We start from the raw sequence: 20,923 nt of genomic DNA, 5'->3' as shown, positions 1-20,923 counted from the left end.
CCATACTGGTTGGTAGCCACCACCCACTATTTGTTTTTTAATTCCTTGGCATCTAGGTGGCTTTCTGTCCCCCGGGGAGTGGATTGAGGGTAATTGCCCCATCTGCTCACCGGTGGAAAGAACAACTTTGTCCCCATTTATTTAAAATAAATTTGCACCCCAGGGGAGCGATCCTTGTCTAAGGGGTTGCTCCCCTTGCATGACATTGGCACAAAATAAAATCCTTGGTGTCTAGTAGTTTCTGTCCCCCCTTGGGGCAGATTTGCCTAAGAAAAGAAGGCGGATCTGCCCCAGAGGTCTCAAATTGGTGTTGATCTTTCATAATGTATAACTTTTTATTGTTCACTGCACACAATATTCTGAATAGTTAACAAAATAAAGTGCACAAGTTTAACAACTTACCTATGTCAAATTGTTCTCTGGTTTCACATGTTTGTTGGCATGCTGGGGCACATCTCATCAAAGTCCTAAAAATGTTTGAGAGTATCACTGCAACTCTAATGGAGTTATGCTGGCTCCCACAGAATCTGCATGATCCACAAGATAAGCTGCATTACTTACAAGGCCACCAGAAACTGCACTTCTCCATGCCTCACATAGGATTTAGGTAGCTCCTATGGACAACCCCAAGCCAGATGCCATGAAGTCAGCAGGATGGAAATGAAAGAATGCAAAAAGCATACAGATAGAAGAGAAGTATTTTAATATACATTGCCATGATCTGGAACATCATTCCTATCAGACCTGCTCAAACCTGTATTCAATCTGCAAAAAGAGCTAAAGATCTACCATTTTAGTAAAGACCACATCCTAAAACATTTGAATTCCCCACCTATGATTATCCTGTCTCATTGCAAATTTTCCTGAATCAGAACTTTGGGCTCCAGCACTTGTTCAATGCTCCATTGATTTTTGGTAATGTTCATGTTCTCTAAATATCTACATATTGAACATACTGAAATACATCTGCTCCTCACTTAAGCATACAGCGCAGTTGCAACACTGGAAACTTCATAGTGATTCAGGGATTTATCCAGGGACAGTTACCATTATGGTCGTAGTACCAATGATCAGATTAGTTTTTTGATAGCATGCAAGTACTTTTATCGCCACAGCTGATATTAATCTTTCTTATCCGGTTGGGCACGAAGTAAGTGATAGCCCATGGGACACATGCCAATTTTGCTTCAACACTGAAAATACCAAGAGCTGCTGGATTCTTGAGAGACTGTATGCCCTCTAAGGTAAGTGGTTGGTCCCTGCAGGACACCCCTTTGACATCCACCTATCGTGCTGTCTGACAGTGGAGTCCGAGCACTCATAGATGTTGCTAGAATTTTTCAAATCATCTAAATTCCTTCATAAAGTTGCATAGCAGTATTCAACAAATGCTGAACGGGAAGCCAATCTGACAGTTTTCCCCAAAAGTGTATGCATCAGGCAGAATCTACTAGATGCGAACTCCTTGTATGTGGGTTCCTCACTTCCTGTACTTGATATCCTTTCAAATCTAGGATGCGCTTCGTAACTTTCAAATGGTTACAAAGTGTTGTGGATCACATTGACAGGTCTTGAAAACACCAAGACCTGAAGGTTAAGATTGAGTGCCTCACTATTTAGCATCATGGAGAAAGGAGTAACCAAGGCAGAAATACCACATAATAAGCCCTACTAAATTCCAGCTGGAGCAAGAAGCCGAAATCCAGCCCAGGACAGTTGGACAACTTTACTTTAGGCCCCGTCATTTCATTGCACATAAAAATTATGGCACGATATCTAAACATACTTTCTATAGAGTTTGTACATAAATTGGAATACATAGTGTATTCTTGATGAATGTACTCATTCTCCATATGTCTAAATCATGCAGAATATTTATCTTGCAGTAGAACCATATTTAGGTCTTAGAAGTTCAGGTCTTAAAGTATTGTCTTCATTCCGTAGTAATTCCAGTCGCTTTATCACTGTTACTCCCCAAAAAGGTTCACATCCAGCATATTGTTATTGTAAGGTGTAGTGATGTGCATTGTAATAATTCACATGTCCTTATATGTCCTACAGGTAGAGTAAATGAGAATGAAATGATAACTCCTGTAGTTGTAGATATTCTGCACTCTAATTTGGGTAGTCACCATATTGGACTATAACCAACTCCAGTTTTGAGAAGCAACAACTATATTAATTATAACCTTCCTCATTACCTATGAGTGGACTCATTGTAGGAGGAAGTAGGAAGATTTCTGGAATTGTTCTACTGTGTTTTTTATACGTATTTCACCCAAGAACTGTGGTGTCCTCAAGCATGACATTTGTCACCCATTGTTATTTGTTCTTCTCATCAACCAATACATCTTGGTACCAGGGGAAGTGTTTATGATACGGGGGCAAATGTGGAGAAGAGCGGAAGTGAGGGGCTGGGTGGGTCTTTGTGTAGGAAAGAGCTTTATCAAGAGTGGAAATATGCTAGGAGTATGGAATGTCAATGAGCAAATAGTGGTGCTCATTTAGTTTGTACATTTCACTTTGGCTTCACACGTCATGAGTAGGGCTTGGTGTGGTTTTGTAGGTTTTGCATATGTGTAGATCTCCTGACGGTCAAGTTATTCCTCCTCTTTTCTAAGATTTTGACATTGATTGACTTGGATGTGCTTTGTGTGAGCATATGATGACTCAACCCTCCACCTCAACAATCGATTAGTAGTATTGCAGCTGAGTTTGAAGTGTAAGCTCCCCTGGATCACCAGTATAGACAGACTTGCAGGCTACATCCACACTGAGCGAACCAATTGATGGTGTATTTGTGTTTTATCAGTGCAATGTCTAACACTGAAACTGGATATTTCTCTAATTTAGGCCTTGGTCAAGATGTGAAAGCGATTTATGACTGTGAGTTCTGAGGATAATTATCTGTGTTTGAGTGGTAGAAGAGACAAGAATACTTTGAAAACATAGGTTTTCAAGTGGCCATCTTGATTAGAATACAATACAACTGTACTAATCACTGCAACTTAATTTTGGTTCTGCAGGTTCATAAAATCATGTAAATATTTACTGGTCCCCCATTTACTGATTGCCCTGTCAGTCTTAGTTAAAGGATATTTATTAAGCGCACATAGACCATAGGTTCCAGGTGCTGAAGGTATCAGGAAAGGTGAAATTGAGACACAGTTACTGAAGGAATACTTATTTGAAGAGTCACGTTTTAAATATTTTTTAGAGAGGCAGCAGGTCTAATTCATGGAAGATGTGTGCTAGAAGCGAGGTTCAAGCTGTCACAGTCATCACTGCAAAGCTGTCCTCAGAGTACATGATGTTGTATATCTTCTTATTTTGTTAGACAGGAAGAGAGGTGCCAAAATATTCAGGCTTTTAAAGACAAGGCAGTAGATTTTAAAATGGGAAGCCAGTGCACTTTTGTGATAATAGAGTGACAAGTGTATCTCGGGAGTAGAAAACCCCATTTTGCTGCTTCATTCTGTATGGTCTTGAGCCTGCAAATCTCCTTCTTGGGTAATCCTTCGTAGAGCATGTCACCGTAATCTAATTTCAAAATACTTGCTGTTGTGATATTCAGTTTGCACGCTTCTACTGAGAGAATTTGTAGAATTTTTCAGTGTTCCCGTGAGGAATATTCATTTGGATACTACCATGCTTATCTGTGGTTAGGGAGATATTGGAGTCCTCCATGACTTTTAAACTTTTTACCAGTGCTTTGTGTAAAGTGCTAATCTCATTTTGCTAATCTCATTTCTGGGGGACAAAACGATTGGGTCCACAAGAGCATGTTGTTGTTTCGGTTTTGTCCATTTTAAGTTTTAACGGTTAGCATTGATCGAATTGACTATGAAGCACATTGCATCTTGAAACTTTAGTTGAGATGTAAATGTTCCCTCTAATGCAGCAAGAGTGGGGAATCGTCTATGTAGATGCATAGCCTATAGCCCTAGATGCCATTTCCTGTATCAAAGGTTTGGCACATATGTTGAACAGGTGAGCTGATAGGGAGAATCCTGGGGCATCCCACGTTCTTGGCCAGCAGGTTTGGCTGCTAAGTTGGCTAACTGGATCGCTTGATATAGGAAAGATTTTAGCTAACTCTGCGTAGTTGCCTGGAATCCTGCATCTCATGTACACGGACAACCAAGATCTCAAGGTCTACCATGTTGAAGGTGGCTGATAGATTCAGCAGAACCAGGGCAGAAGTTTGTCGCTGGTCGTCATCCCATCCTAAGTCATCGACTACTGATAGGATGACTGCCTCCGTACCGTGCAGTGGGGGAAAGAAACCTGCCAGTTCGGTCATTCACCTGTCAGTTCAGGCATTCAACTGTACTTTAGAAACGAGCAACCAACCTACTCTTATGTAAGCAGAAACCATTCTTTGCATACACAATTATCTAAATGCTTGCAAGGTATCCATTACAGTTGCATGAAACAACAACATTCTTTGTATCAGACTCTGGATTGAATGTATGCAAGAGGTCAGGTCTTGAAGGTTCTTCTTCCATATTCTATCTAGGAAACTGAAGCACCTGGCATAGACAGTATAGTACACTCACAGGGGATAAGAGTACATTTTCAAATCGTGTAAATTAAATGAAACATTGGATCATGCAGCATTTGTACCATCTCATAAGCAGTACTTGGTAAATCTACCGATAATCCCTGCGGGAGCACTATTATTGCAATTGTGACAGGCTGCCGCCAAGATCAACGCATCCTGCCCACAAAAAAAATATTATTAAAAGTTACTATTTAGTTATTCAAAATGGTTCATTTTGTTTAATACCCTAAAACTCAGTGATAAAACATCATAAATTCATTCTTTCAAAATAGTAGACTAACAGAATGAATACACCGGTCCAGTCAAAGTTCATATTCATTCTATAACCTTCAATCAAAAGTAAACTAATATTCAGTGCCACTGTTATAAATTTAGACACTGCAAGAGTAATCAATGGAAAATTCATCAGTAACAAATTTAAATAGCTGATCTACAGCTATGACGTTCCATAGTCAATAGTACTTTATTTGAAAACATTTTCATAGAGACTTTAAAAAAACTTACAAAATTAAGAAAAAGTGCAAAAAAGATTGATTGTAGATTTCATCATAGAGAAAAAGTCTGAACATTTCTCTGCAGTTCTACGTTTAGGATGACTCAGCATTTCTAGAGGACACTGTGGGCGTATTTAAGAGATTTTGGCACAGGGCAGCACAGCAAGTCACCTTGCTGTGCTGCCCTGCGTCAAAAGGAAAAAGGAAGTAATGTGCCGTATATGTATCATAGGGCACATTCCTGTCTTTTCCCACTGCGCTGGCAAGGGTGTCTGCATTGGATGCAGGATTGTTTCTGTGCAGGAAGGGGCACCTTCCTGCACAAAGAAAATCCTTGGAGGCTTTTAACTCTTCTATGCAGCACACATAGAAAGTGGGAAAAACAAGGAGAAATAATAGTATTTCTCCTCATTGCGCCTCTCCCGAGGAGGCGTAAGGTTTTGGCACATACTCAGGTTTACAAGGTCTCGCAAATTTCGGGATGCCTCAAACCATGGGTGTTGCATGGGAACATCCACTGCAAGGCCCATGAAATACCTCCCCATCACTGAGTAAGGCAACACAGCGATTTGCTCTGCCTTGCCTCACTCCATATTTATGAGGCCATTCAAAGCCACGCAAAGTGGCATTGCATGACTTCATAGCTATGATTTAGTGGTTTGCACCAATGCTGTGTGATGCAGCGGCGGCCCAAGTGCCTCGTAAATTATGGGCCTAAATCTCGGAAGAGCTAACAGATTTATATGTCATGGATTAATAAAAAGGGTGTCTGAAATTCTTGTGATTTGCGTAAGTGCAAATCTGTCAATTTCCACTGTATTTGAGTGTGAAACTTGTCCTACTTTTAATTTGTGGTGCAAGGATACATTTAAAGGAAGCACCGTGAACAACAGCCACCTGCATTCTGTTCGCTTGCATTTGGGGTAAATTTGTATCACAAACGGCATGCTTGGTAGTGAATGGCATGTTTTGTAGTGAATTGTGTGTAATTATGCGAGGTTTGCATAACAAATATAATGTAAGTTTCCAAAATTATGCTATTATAACGGAATAATTTAAATTTTGCCCAGGCCTAATTAATAACCCATTCAAGATACTTCTCCATACCAGGCCAGGTTCTAAAATGTGCATGAGCCCTGGCAGATGGTTAATGTAGCTCAGCTGTCTCAAATTCTCACTAAAAGACAGTGTGATATATTATCCCCATAAAGAAAGGCATTTTTTTTAAAAGGATGCCTGAAGTTGTCTCTCAACCCTTTTATTCAGTGTGATCTTCAAGGAGCCAGCCAGTCTAGAGAAAATAACAACAGTTCTCTTTGCACAGTCATGCATCTTTAGCAATCATCATCAACAGGAATTTGAGAACGTTCACATTTTTGATGATGTCAGCTGGGGTTTCAAAATTGACTGTGATATTATTTAGTTTATGGCCCGTTTAACATAATCCTGCAATAGGTTCCCAGTAAACATATCCATACCAGGTGTGTCTGAAGAGATTGATCTTATTAGCCAGCAAATTGATTAGATCACACTGAAACCCAAAATAACAAAGGGGCACCTTTTAACTTATACCCCAGTATTTCTATTGCAGCCTTTGGAATCTGGGGACCCAAGTTTGAATCACAGTGCTGGACTCAACATCATGTGATTCTGGACAAATTACCTAGAGCCTGATTATGACCTTGGTGGATGGGCAACTCCATCACAAAAGTGACAGATAGCCCACCCGCCGTTTTAGAAGTTCAATAGGATATAATGAAACTATTAATTTGGCGGACGGGATATCTGTCACTTTTGTGACGGAGTAGCCATCCTCCAAAGTCGTAATTAGGCCCTTAATCTGCTTGTGCCTAAATGTGTGTAAAATGTGTTTGTGTACTATCGACTCGATGTACATCATCTAGAACATCATCTCAAGACCACTTATGTAATGTACAGGACTCCATTGCTTCACAGCTAGTTTGTGCTATATAAATAACAAGACATACATACTGACATAGATACATACATACATACATACATATATTTACATATACATATTTGTTGCTAAGATATGTTGTTTGGGCAAGTAGAAAAATAGTACAAATCACATGGATGAAATCAATAACTAAAGTGCGCATGAGACTGAGGTATATGTTGATTTGTTGGCCCAGCCCTAATTGAATTGAGTATTAAACCTATTTTCAGGCAAATCAAGTTTACAAGTTAACAATGTTTAATAAACACTGAAGGCCAATTATTGCTTTGATCACTCTATGAAGGTCCAGCGCTCTTAAGCCATAAACCTGGCCATAGGGCTCCTAGGGGCAAAAGCCGTTCATTTATCGAGTCCATAATAGTATCTACTCTGTGATCACAGTCCGTTCATTTCTTTAGGTTGTAATAGGGCACCCTATGCAATCGCACACACATTCCTTTTAGCAAAGGATTTTGTATAGGATCTTTAAAAACCTATTGTTCAATTGAATAAGCTAGAAATATGCATCCAGAGTAATGCAGTATTCTCCAAGATGATATTTATCACACAGAAACCCAACACCAAACGCAGATTTACAGCTCTCAAATACATCCCAAGTACACAAAGTATATATAATTTTTTTAAAAAAAAGCTTAGTCCCAGCAATCATTTATCCATGACACAACCACAATTACAACTGCAATTATACACTACCAATCAGCAAACTCATGCATGTCCATGTCATAATATGTGGAAATTTATGAGCAAGCATGACCACATCCATTCAGAACAAAATTGAAGCATACAAGAAACTGCAAATGACAATACACAGTTTGCAAAGGTAAATGCAGTGACACTGCTCCAAAAATAAAGATGCTAAAATAATGCACTTCTGCAACATATACACTTGCACAAGCAGGACAATCGGTCAAGTAAAGCACCTTATGCGGATATAAGTATATACCTAAAAGGCCAGGAAACAAGATAGCAGCTTTGAGTCACATAATCTTCAAAGCCAAGCACCTAAGGCCAGGAGCTCATTCACTTATCCCAAAACACATGCTGTCACACCATTAGAAGATAAACCAGCATTCAGAGAATTGAAAAACATATGGTACATGGGAAACAACCGAATCTTGCCTCGTGTATGAACTATTCAAAGAAATAGTGCACATCAGTTAATCTGAACCTCAAGGACAAGTTAAAAATATTACAACAGATAACTGATGAAAGAATATAGGATACCAATTTCATCCCTCAATACTCCCAGGTGTGTGACTTTCACCACCCACTCCAATGGCTTAGCTACACACCCCCAAATCCTGCAAACAACTTCTCATGCAGATGTTATACTCCCTGCTTTGGTTGGATGTCAGAATATTGAATATAGAAATATCTGACTCAAAGATTGATGAAGAATTGTAATCTTCTTTCGAGTGTGATCCCACCATTTTGGAAGCTATGCCCTTACCCACATTCGTGGCAATCTTCAACCTTGGGCATGCTTCTACACAGCTTGTACCGCAGTGTACAGAGGTGAAGCTTCATCATATGTTAAGTTGATATTAAATATCGGGATCTGATCTTGAATGATTAAAACTTCTTTAGGGAAATGTAATCAATTTGATCTTTATTTACGTGTTCGTTAGACTGGATACAAAAATATTTGGGTGGTCTCAGGGCATTATAACCCTACCATTGCTTTGTTATTTGTCAACATGTTTCAGCAATTAACAATTATGCCACCATGGGTCGACAGCCATTGACAGAACTACAAAATCCCTCTGTCTCTAGCTACTCTACTTAGTCAGTCCTAGTATGGTCACTGAAAAGTTTTTGTCATATACCGCACACACCTTACTTTTAGTTAATTTGTGGATGATGCAGTGTTCTCTGTAAGGGAATACAAAGAATAATAGTTCTATTCCAGTTAGAAGGTGCAGCTGCCAGGTCTCCGGTAAACAGCAGTTTGGTTTCCAAAATTCTTCACCAATCTTTGAGTTCAATATAGCTACAGCTGGGAGGGGGATTGATGATTAGCTAACTCTTGCCTCAATATGTTGGGTATCCACTTGAAGGCAAAACACCGAAACTCGCAGGCCGTCTTTTTTTTCCCTTTTGTTGCACAGTTTTGGGAAATAAACGAAACTGAGGAATCAGCCATAGCCTGTGGTGCTCTGGTTTTCCTGGCCAAGGAAGGAGAACGGGATATATATGTATATATATATATATATATATATATACACACACACACACACACATACACACACACACACACACACACACACACACATATACTCAGACATTCACACTCCCCGAAGGCAGTGCGTAAACAGGGTTGGGTGGTTAAAGGACCAGGCCCTTCAGCCATCCCCCACCGTGCCCTGCTGATGGCAATGCGTGCAGATAGGTTGGATGGTTGTAAGATGTGCCTGCAGCCAACCCCCTATACATAGCGGAGGTTAAATTAACATATAGTAATTAAAATTACTTTATGTTAAAAAAAAAACTAGAAATTCACTAAAAAAACAAAGGCTACAGGGATGTTATAGTTAGGAAATAGAACATAGAAATTTGCTGCCCTAAGGTAACAATAACTCAAGCCCTCGCCATGCACTGCTAATTTCTTCACATATTACAGTAGTCATGACATCTTTGATAACATAATTGATAATATAATAGTAATATTTGCAGTAAAGTTATTGAGGAGAAAATTGTGCATGGCGGAGATGCAAGTTATAGTTACCTTAGGGCACGAGTTATAGTTTCTTGAGATATCTCTAACTATAACAGCTGAATTTCTAGGGTTTTGTACGTTTAAAATGTGAGCCGAACTATAACGTCCCTGTAACCTTGGGTTTTTTAAATGAAAACATATATATATATACACACATAGATAGATAGATAGATAGATAGATAGATAGATAGATAGATAGATAGATAGATAGATAGATAGATAGATAGATAGATAGATGTTATATAACCTACTGGTGGTCAGATAGGACCTAGTTTCTATAGAAAAAGCGTTTTGTGACTTGGCTATATCTTTAACGTTGTTTGACGAATTATCATGACATTTTCCAAAAAAAGTGTTTTAGGTCTTGTTGTGCATGGAAAGTTTCAGAGTAATCCATTAAGCGGGGGCTGAAAAAAAGGGGGGATCAAAAAAAGTGTTTTTCCCATGTTAATTCCCATATGGATTTTAGACACGACTGCAGCCCGAGATGCTGGACAGAATTCCACCTATTTTGGTCGAAACGTAACTTTTAGTCCCAAAAGCGCCTTTTTTAATTTGGTATAAATCCATGAAATAGTTTTTCAGATATTAAAGGAAAACCGAATTTGTATTTCAAGAGGCACAAACCCTTTGCAAATTTTCCCGATCTCATGCAGAGATCTGATGGCTGATAACACTTCAACCAGGAAGTTTTGGCAGCCATTTTGGAACTCAACTTCAGTCAAGTCCCAAAATAAAATGCAAAAAAAAGAAAAGGGGGCAGGATTGGTACACCCTAACCCCCTTGACTTGGACCTGGCACCCCGACAGGGCAGAAAAGCATTTTTTTAAAATTGTTATGGTAAAATTGGAAGAGGATCCGCGAATGTCAGTGAAAATAAAAAAAAAAAAAAATTGAGGTCACCACTTGGTAGTTATAGTTAGGACCTCGTTTCTATAGAAAAAGCATTTCTTGTTTTGCTAATAATTTTGGCGCTGTTTGATGAATCTTCACCAAATTTTCCCAGAAAATTCGACACTCAGTTCAGCATCTGTCTAGAAAGTTTAGGGGTGATCCCTCAAATGGAGACTGAGAAAAAGGAACGGTCCCCAAATGCTTTTTCCCTATGCATTTTTCCATGGGGATTTTGAATAGCAATAGCGCTGAACATCTGGACGGAATTACACCAAATTTGGCATAAAGGTCGTATTTGGTCCAGAAAGAGCCCTTTTTGTGATCTGGTGTAAATTTGTTCAGTGCTTTTCTAGTTATTAATTGAAAAACACATTTGTTTATGTAGGGAAGCAGATCCGTCGCAGCTCCTGAGAAGAGTGGAGCAGCTCCTTTCAACAGAAGCAGTACTGTAATTGACTGGCCACAACAAGTGGAGAAAGTTGCGCCCGCCATCTTATGAAGTGGTGCATGGTCCCGGGGGATGTAAATAGGGGGTGATAACAATAAACGGGGTCAGGGTAGAGGTGCTCTGACCCCATGGGAGTTATTATTGGGTGTCTTTATTTCTTTAAAAATGATCAAAACCTTTTCTTGGCCACGGATGTGGAGTTGCGACTGTGTCACGGCGCTCAGTGCAGCCACCCTGTATAATGCTTCAACAGAGTTGCAAACCCTGCCATAAAATATTACCTACTGGCAGTCGCCAAGAGGTAGTTATAGTTATGACCTACTTTGCATTGAAAAAGTTTTTTTAGACTTGCCTATATTTTTGGCACTGGTTGATGAAGCTTCACAAAATGTTCCAAAATAATTTGACGCTTACTTCAACTGCTGTCTGGAAGGTTTCGGGTGATCTGTCAAGAGGGGGCTGAGAAAAAGTGGAGTTCCAAAACACATTTTTTCCCATGTATATTTCCATTGGGATTTTGAACATGACTGCAGCCTCAACACCTGGACGGATTTACACCAAATTTGGCTCAAAGCTAGCTCTTGGTACAGAAAGCAACCTTTTTGGTACTTGGCGTACGTCCGTTCAGTAGTTTCTAGTTATTAAATGAAAACTAAATGTGTACAAATAGGGACACGGACCCTCCACGGATCCAGAGGAAAAGCAATGCCTTGATTAGGCTGGTCACAACCTGACAGAAGAGATGCGGCCTTCATTTAGTTTCTTACATTGCCTTGGGGGTGGAAAAAAAAACAGTTAAAAAACATATAAGGGGTCACAATACAGGTATGCTGACCCCATAAGATACATAGAGGGGTCCCTCAGGAGCAAAAAATTGTCCATTTTCTTTTTTTCAGCCGATCGGCGGATTCGAGGATCCTCCTCGGATCCTGAGAAAAAGCAATGCCCTATTTGGCTGGCCACAACCTGACAGAAATATTAAAATGTGCGTTAAGAAAACCATAGAAATTCACTGAGAAAACCAAAGGTTACAGGGATGATATAGTTAGGTTGATGTTTTAGCCATACATAACCATAGAAATTCAGCAGTTATACTTATAGTTATAGTTATCTGAAGAAACTATAACTCGTGCCGGAAAGTAACTTTGGGCAACAAGTTATAATTTCTTAACATATGTTTAAGCCACAGCAAACAGCTATGTCCTGGGGTGAGCACCATGGGACATAGCAGGAGCCAGCCCTGGGGGGTGGCATTCCCCAGGGCCATCAGTGGCTCCTCGAGGGGGTCCGTGTGACCCCCTTCCAGCAACAAGAGCCTGGTGAAGGTGGTGGTCTCTAGGGCTAAGGGGGCTGAAATCGACCCCTATGATTATTTTTAATACAGCCCCTGGGAGGTGGTGGTCCCAGGGGCTGTGGGGGAGAGGCTGCGCTGCCCCTCTGCACACAATATTATGAATGTCCGAGGAGGTGGTGGTACCCAGGGCTGCAGGTGGGCCGGGCACCCCCCTGCATTTATTCTGATTAAAGCCTCTGATTTATTCTGATTATAGCTGTCACTGGGGTTGTCGGGAGCCATGCGGCCCCCCACATCCCAATAAGTTGAAGCCCCCGGGAGGTGGTGGTCCCCAGGGCTGTGGGGGAGGCCAATGGGTGAGAGTCAGCCACGGGCTGGCATGGGTCGCAGAAATGATTTCCTGAAATTACTTAATCGGACCTCTACCCCACCATCGCCGCCTCAGGACCTGCGGTAAGCGAGTTCAAGGGAGGATTCAGCTGCCTCTGCATGGCGTGAAATTAAACTTGCTGCCTAATGAAGCCAAAATGTAGAATGCAGCCCACGCTGACACGGCAGGTGGCAGGCAGCAAGCGTACCGTGATTTAGTCACCCCTACCCTATCAAACAGTGTAATTTACTCAGAGTACTTCTTACTATTCTGGCCATTGGAAACTCACTGGATGTCAGTTTAAGTTATGCACATGTGTTGGCCTGGCCGGCGGGGTTTGTCTCTGTTTGTTCACTTAGATACATTGTAGCAGTATGCAATTGCGAGCAGATCTACCTGTCTGGAGCAGGCATCACACAGCATGCTGAGCCCCACTGTACTGCAGCAGAGTTGATTTGTGCATTATATAAGCACTCCGATTGGCAGCTGAGGAGGAGCTACAATGCAGGATTTTCCATTTAAATGTGATGATGCGGACCACCACACTGAAATGCGTTAGACTAACGCCTTATGCGTGGTACTTGGCAGAGCTGTATCTGCCTTATTATAAGCATATCATGATACAACGCAGATGGAATGTCCGTCACATGTGTGTGTTCATTTCTGAATATCTTTTTTAGTAGAAGGAAACATAGTCTACATTTTTGGACCAGCTCTAACACTGATAATAATGTGGATTTTGTGAGTCTCCATATATATTTATATGTATATTATTGTGGAAAAATAATTAATAGCATATAACCTTGTGTCACTGTAATGTATTATTTCTGTATACATTTATAGTGTGTAAATTTACATAAACATGCAAATAAATGCACTTGGTCAAATGATCATTCACAAGAATACGAATGGTGACAATAGGGATAATGGTTTGCTGAGCTGGAGTACGCAATTTTTAAATAATGATGCAATTGCTGTTTTTACCATCTGAGTTCCTAAAATATCAGTTATTTTCTCTGTTTAAAACTTTCGTTTTATAGGTGTCTGTTACGCTGAATTTGGAGTTCGAGTTCCAAAAACAACAGGATCTGCCTACACCTACAGCTACGTCACAATAGGTGAATTTGTGGCGTTCTTCATTGGATGGAACCTGATCTTGGAGTACCTTATTGGCACAGCAGCAGGCGCAAGTGCTCTAAGCAGTATGTTTAATTCTCTAGCAAATGACACTATCAGCAACTGGATCATCAATAGTATTGGCACCCTAAATGGACTAGGTAAGATTTTAACTAACTGAGAAATACACTTATTAACTAGAAATAAACAAATTATTGGTATCGGGTGACTTGTCTTTTGCTACATCGCCCTCCTTCGTGATCACCTAATTACAAGAATTAATTAAACAAGCCGGGAAGTTAGCAGCGAGCAACATAATCAAAAACTTGATTATGTTCTAGGAAATGGAAAGAGTTGTCCTCCCTCCATAAAGCTCAGCAGCAAATATGAGGATGTTAAAGGGAATTCTTTTTTTTAACCTTTGATGTCATCAAGGATCAAAGGGTGTGTGATGTCACAACCACTACCCCTGTCATAATGACAACAGACTTCCAAGCTCTGATATAATTGACCATGGTGTTGTGTCATAAATTAGGGTATCAGGGTTTGAGGGGCACGTACTCCATTACAAATATGACGGATATTCTTTCCACATGTCTGACAGTGCCTGTGCTGTTTCCTGCAGAGAACTGTGCATTGTGTATCCAGGGATTATTCAACCTGTGAAGGGACTGATGGATTTGCCCTGTTACCCCTTTTGTTTAATGTAAACATTTAAAAGAATAATTTGTTTCTCCTCATTGCACCACCATCAGGAAGACGTACAATTTTTGATGCATTCTCAGTTTACTAGTCTTGGTAAGTCCGAGAATGTGCCAAAAAGCAGGGGTGGATGTGTGGGAACACCTGTGGCTCCACTCATGTAACGTCTTCCTAGCATAGATTAACATGAAGCAGCGTCTTCCATGGATTTGCATTACTCCAGATTTACCAAGCCACGCAGGGCCACGCAAGGTAGCCCTATGTGGCTTGGTAAATCTGACTTAAGGTTTGCTTACCCTTGCATCATCTTGCATGACTTAAAGGCAACACAATCCTCTGATAAATCTGGGCTATAATGTCATGGGTTTGTGTAAAGGATTTGTCATGGAATCATGTGAAGTAAACTATTATGCCAATTATTCCAAGAACTCACCAGCTGTGGTCACAGCAGACACATTTGCAACATAGAAATGCGCCTTCAATTTATTTGAAAAGGTGGATATGATGCAATTGAATTCATCAATGTAAGAACAACTTACCTGTGTGTGAGCTCCATACATCGAAAGCCCTGAGAACTGGAATCCACTGTGCTCTTCGATCAAAACAAGGTGGTATGCATATTGTGTGACTTTGATCATGTGATTATTTATTATTTATACATTCGAATAAATCACGGAGCAACCCTTTGATTTAAAAACATGCATACTCTATGCTGCAACAAATGACATTGGTTCCTTCAGGAAAAGACATTGAGGGCCTGATTACAACTTTGGAGGAGGTGTTAATCCGTCCCAAAAGTGACGGTAAAGTGACGGATATACCACCAGCCGTATTACGAGTCCATTATATCCTATGGAACTCGTAATACGGCTGGTGGTATATCCTTCACATTTGGGACGGATTCACACCTCCTCCAAAGTTGTAATCAGGCCCTAAGTGCCAGTAACACTCATATAGAATCCATGAATGAACCCCAACTCAAAATAATTTCAATAGGAAACTCACAGTCATATACATAATCAAACATCAAATTGTTTATGGAAAATAAGGACAAAGACAGTTAGTGCTCCATAAAAGACGGGAGGTGGTACAGTTTACGTGAGTTGTGACTAAGTGGAAAATACATACATTATAACAGCTCAGTTATTGGCTGCAAGCGGAAAGCAGTTCAAGGACATGGTTACGAATGAGCTGGAATGTTTACTTTTAAATACTGTAGATTCTGTCCAAAAGCATGATAATCGTCAGTGGCCTGACAGTAAGAAATAATTTTAAATGGGTCTTCATTAGGACATAAAGAATGGACACTCAGTTGTGATTAGCAATAATTCAGTTCCCCACTGTTTCTTGATAACTGGGTCACTAAGGGCCTGATTCAGTTCTCGGTGGAGAGTTTACTCCTTCACAATGGTGATGGATGTCCCATCCGCTTAAATCTAAAAACCAATGGTATTTAGATTTTGGCGGATGAAATATCCGTCACTGTTGCGACAGAGTAATCCCTCCAACAAGATCTAAATCAAACCCTAAATCCCTTACCAGCCCAAGCGCTTTCTCATTCAGCTATGAAAAGAATATGGAGGTCGATTCACCAGAATACCAGGGGTAGCAAAGTGATATCACATGCCCTTTGACCCAAGTGACTTCGCAGGAAGTGACATAATTTGACATTTGACGCAGGTGATTTCACAAAAAGTGATGTCACCCTGGTGTCATTAATAAAAGTGACCACTGAAATTGGTAAAAATATAACCTTCAATATGTTACATTTGAAAAAACAATAGAATTATGTTAAAGTAGGTAAAATAGTGTTTTAGATATCAGCCACATTCACTAGGCTGTTGTGTTGATGTTCCGGGTGCTCAAATTCAAAAAGCCAGCAGCACAGACTAGGAAAACAGATATCAGGGACCAGAAGAACTGCACCATAGACCAAGAGAACATCCATCATAGACAAAGAGAACAGCCATCATAGATCAGCTATAATCATTATTCTCTCAAACATAGCTTCAAATGCGTATACCCTGCCACAGTATGTCAACCATAAGTAGACTATGCACAGCCATAACAAGCTTGGATATATACTCAAAGACCTAAATACAGCCTCCATGACTGAGGCATAATATCCATGTGCCATGGCAAAACAAGTACTGACACATAATAACATAATCATTTATCACAGATAAACCTGGTTGGTACAGGTGTACAAGCTCTCCTTACGGGAGCAAATCTGTAAACAGAAGGCATCCACTAACCCTCGAGCAAATATACCATTCAAAAAATGTAGTCACCCTGCTCACACACAATTCCAATCCTGTTTTTGTTTCTCCAGTCAGATCTGACTGTGTGCACAGGAAATCTGAGTGCCTATTCTGACATATTTGTTTTACCTTAATTATGTATTTGTGCAGCATTTACCTACCTTTGAATTCTAAAATATTCTTTTTAAAACTAATTTGATATTTTCAAGAAAATCTCTTTATTTTATGTGGATATTAAAAATTAACCATGGAGTGGACCCTTCTGGACCTGCTTTGGACACCCATCACATATATGAGGTATACTGGCCTTATACATAAATCATATCTCAAACTGAATTGTCTATTGGAACTTTAATAAGAGGTGGTACCCAACAGAACACATTTAAAAAAAAAGTTTTAATCTGTGATAATACCATGTGTGCATGCATGTCTCGCTGGAGTCCAGCTAGTGCCCTAGCACCGGTCTTCATTAAGTCACATCCCACAAATGTGCATGGTCAGGCTACATTTCTTCTTGGGTGGGCCCAGGACTCACCCACCTGTGTGGTCCTAGACATATCTGTAGCCTGTGCCTGAGTGTTTTTTTTGTATGTGTGCTTTACTGTGTGTTTGAGGAATGTGTTTAAGTTGCCCTTGTGTTACAATGTATCTGTGTGTATATGTGTTTTAGGAATACATTGCAGATTGTGTGTGTCAAGAATATGTGTATGCCTGTGACCATCACAGACATGAGAGCCTATTATGGTCACTGTCATGCACATATTTGTAATACAGACAACCTGGCTCACATTCCTTAAACACATAAGCACACAAACACACTGTAACATAGGCACAACCAATGCACATTCCTCAAACATGCAGCAAAGCACACAATAAAAAAGCACTCATTTGTATGCTCACAGTTTCACAGCTATACCCTACTGAGTGAGGACATGGTCACTCTCTAGCTAGGAGTTGCAAACAACCTGCCAGGGGTTGCAAGCTGCAGTCTAGGGGGTTGCAGCTGCAACCCCTCAAACCCTTAAATGACATCCACGGGAAAAAATGAAGCAGGACAATATATGTGTAGATATGTATACATAAATGTTGATCTGATATTTTGATGGTCCCTTTTATGGCTAAGATCTTGACTTTCATTGTTCCTTGCCATAAGGTTTATTGCTTGTAGTCTTTCTTTCATTTCTTTTGGTCCCCAACACCAAAATAATTTTTGCCACTTTTTTTCAGAGCTATTTATTGTTTAGTTGCCTTCCCTGCTAAAATTTAAAATATGGCTAAAAGTTGACATCTTTGTTTTCGAATATGGAGGTTTATTGATATGTTGAGTGTTCACATCGATACAGCCACTCTACACTCTAGTTATGGTCAATGTGCAATTTTGTGCATTGTGTGCTCCTCTTTTACCATTGGTGGATGTGAAAACCCTCTGTAAGTATGTGCACCTGCTACTTAAGGACATTTATTGTCTATTTTATCAAAACCTTCATATTTTGGTTCCACCATACCTCATATTTTCCAAGTGATTGCTTCAGAGCCGTGGTGGGATTATTTGAACTAGTTATAAGAAAAATGTTCTCTAACTGGCACCTCCGTGTCCTGTGTTTTATGTCATCTGGACACCCTAGAGCATGAACTGATTAGATAACTGGGCCCACAAGACTCCACTGAGGGAAACCTTTCAAGTTAGTGTAATGACTGTAGCCATAAGGGGTAGATGAAGCATGGTGTAACAGCAATGGCTATACATGTATTTCCTGGTATACTAATGTCCTACCCTAATATATTCTGTTCAATATCTCCTACAATATTTGTGTTTTTTTACTTTCTGATATGAATGGTCATGTCAGTTTCATAGTCTCTACATTTTAATCTCCCATTTCCTGTAAGCAGTCAAGTGTATGCAAAATATACATCAAGCCAAGGCTTGCACCGAGTAAGCCAAAGTGAAGGGAAGAAGCAGTTCAGATCATAATTATTATATGATGATATTTTTGTCTAAGGGTTTGAACACAGAGGGCTGGATTCAGAAAGCTATTTCTTAGAATATAAAATAGTGCCACAGGAAACCTTTTTCATGTGCCCATGAATGCCTTTGTGAATTGGCTCCAAAACGTCCAAACTTCCATGAAGTAAAAGTGCGAAGTTGATATAGGCCCTGATTTAGAATTTGGTGGGCGGGTTACTCTGTCACAGGGGTGATGGATATCCTGTCAGCCAAATGTAAATCCCATTATATTCTACAGAATTTAAATTTCAGAGGACCGGATATCCATCACCATTGTTACTCCGTCTGTGGAGTTCTAAATTAGGCCCCTAGCCTTTCTATTTGTTATAACTGCGTATGTCTGTGAGAAGGCAGTTCTGATCATTTGGTCTGCCTGGATTTATTTGCTTTTGGATCACCTGGTTTTTTACCTTTTACCCAACTCATAACCTGTGACTCACCCACAGTAAACCCATGGTAAAATGGACTGCTTGTGTTTACTGACAGTGCCCGCCTTTTAAGACAAGGTTGCTGCGAAGCAGCAAGGGCAAGAGGCACATGGCGGGTTACACATGACCACATGTGCACACGAGTGTGCACAGGTGTGGGGGCTATGTAGGAGGCTCTTGTTCTGCGCAGCCCAATACCTGCGCACAGGTAGCTTGGCGCAAAAGGGACTATGTAGAGTGGGTAGTGACCTGGAATAGGCTCATAATGTGGGTGTACACATGTAGGGAAAGTCAGTGTGCTTCACTATGATGACTGTAGTGACACTCCATTATACTCCTATGGGAAAGGCTGTCCTAAGGCACAACTCCAGTTCCCTAGGGTCCACAGACTCCAGAGTCACACCAATGTACACTGTAACCTGTATGAAAAGAACACTGCTGTGGAGTAAAAAGGCATATCTGTATAGCTTATGGGTCATCAAGGACTGCCATCTCTCTGACTCAGATCAGGATCAGAGCTCAGGCCTTTTGTGACCCCGCTGGGCTCGGTTAATTATTCCTCTCTCCATCTGCAGGAACAAAGGCCTCACCCATCAAAGGAAGCAATTAGCCGTGCTTAAGTCAGCTCTAAAGGAGGAAGGAATTAGGTGAATTGCTCTACATCAATCAGCCAGCTGTCATCCTGTGACCTCTGGAGCCAGACCAGAGAACAGAGCTCCTTTGAAGATTTACTGGAGGAAGGCCCGGGCAGTGATGTCATTAAGGGGGGGAGCTGAGTCCCCCAGAGCACATGTGGCAAATGACTACTGGGTGACACCATTTTGAGTTATCCCAGAAGACTGTGCATGGAGGTTGGGACAGGTGCGGAGAAGTGATGAGACATATCAGGATAGGCCAGAGGCAAAGCCCTACAGGACAACCCCACCCCAACTTAAAAGATCATGCACAGAGGAGAGAGAGTTCTCTCTTGGATGTGTTTTCCTGCAGAACACTGGGATTGGAGTCTGGCTCCATGAACAAAGGGAAGAGAGAACCCCCTGATTGCCCACTGCATCAAGGACTCTGCCTCTGATTGACACAAGGCCCAGTGGGGCACCCCAGGACCAGGAACACTTGTCCTTTTACACCCCCTGAGGACCGGCTGGGGGAAAGACTGTACTTCTGCGCAATGAGGGTGTGCTGCCCGGAGAAAATACCAAGTGAAACGCTGGTGCAGGGAGCCAGTGAGACTTGCTCTCTACCAAGATGGGAATCTTTGAGGCCAGAAGGCCTGAAGAAAGCACTTCAGGTGGCAAAGGCTTGCACCCCAGGAGTGAAATGAGACCAGAATCGACAAAAGCAGCCCAAAAGGGCCAGAGTTGGCAGTCAGAAGGTTGGCGAACTCTGATCAGAACTGGTGATGAAGAGAGGGGCTGGGCCAGGGCAGGGGCTGCTCCCAAAAGCAAGACACCAAAACGGGAAGTTCCATTGTGCTTTTCCCTGAAGAGGAGGAGAGGCCTAGGACCCCATCCCGGGGGCCTGGCAAAAGAAATGTAGAGGGGTTGTGTGCCATCGTACCCCCCCACACAAAACTGCCTGGGGGCCCAGGACCCCATCCCTGGGCCAAGGTGAAGACAATGAAGTTGAGGAGTGCCATCACGCCCCCGCAAAGC

The 20,923-nt window shown here is 41.1% G+C and overlaps 1 protein-coding gene across 2 annotated transcripts in view; it reads left to right on the top strand.

Moving 5' to 3' along the window:
• Positions 1-20,923, top strand: part of SLC7A14 (solute carrier family 7 member 14) — a 251,765-nt gene that overhangs the window by 171,394 nt on the left and 59,448 nt on the right. For both annotated transcript variants that reach the window (XM_069213022.1, XM_069213023.1), the window contains one exon: positions 13,800-14,036. In XM_069213022.1, the coding sequence (XP_069069123.1) occupies positions 13,800-14,036 (237 nt within the window). The remainder of the gene's footprint in view (positions 1-13,799; positions 14,037-20,923) is intronic.

This window comes from Pleurodeles waltl, chromosome 11 (assembly GCF_031143425.1).
Source record: "Pleurodeles waltl isolate 20211129_DDA chromosome 11, aPleWal1.hap1.20221129, whole genome shotgun sequence".
NCBI lineage: Eukaryota > Metazoa > Chordata > Amphibia > Caudata > Salamandridae > Pleurodeles > Pleurodeles waltl.
The sequence above is the reverse complement of the archived record's forward strand: the minus strand, read 5'-3'. Positions and strand labels throughout refer to the sequence as shown.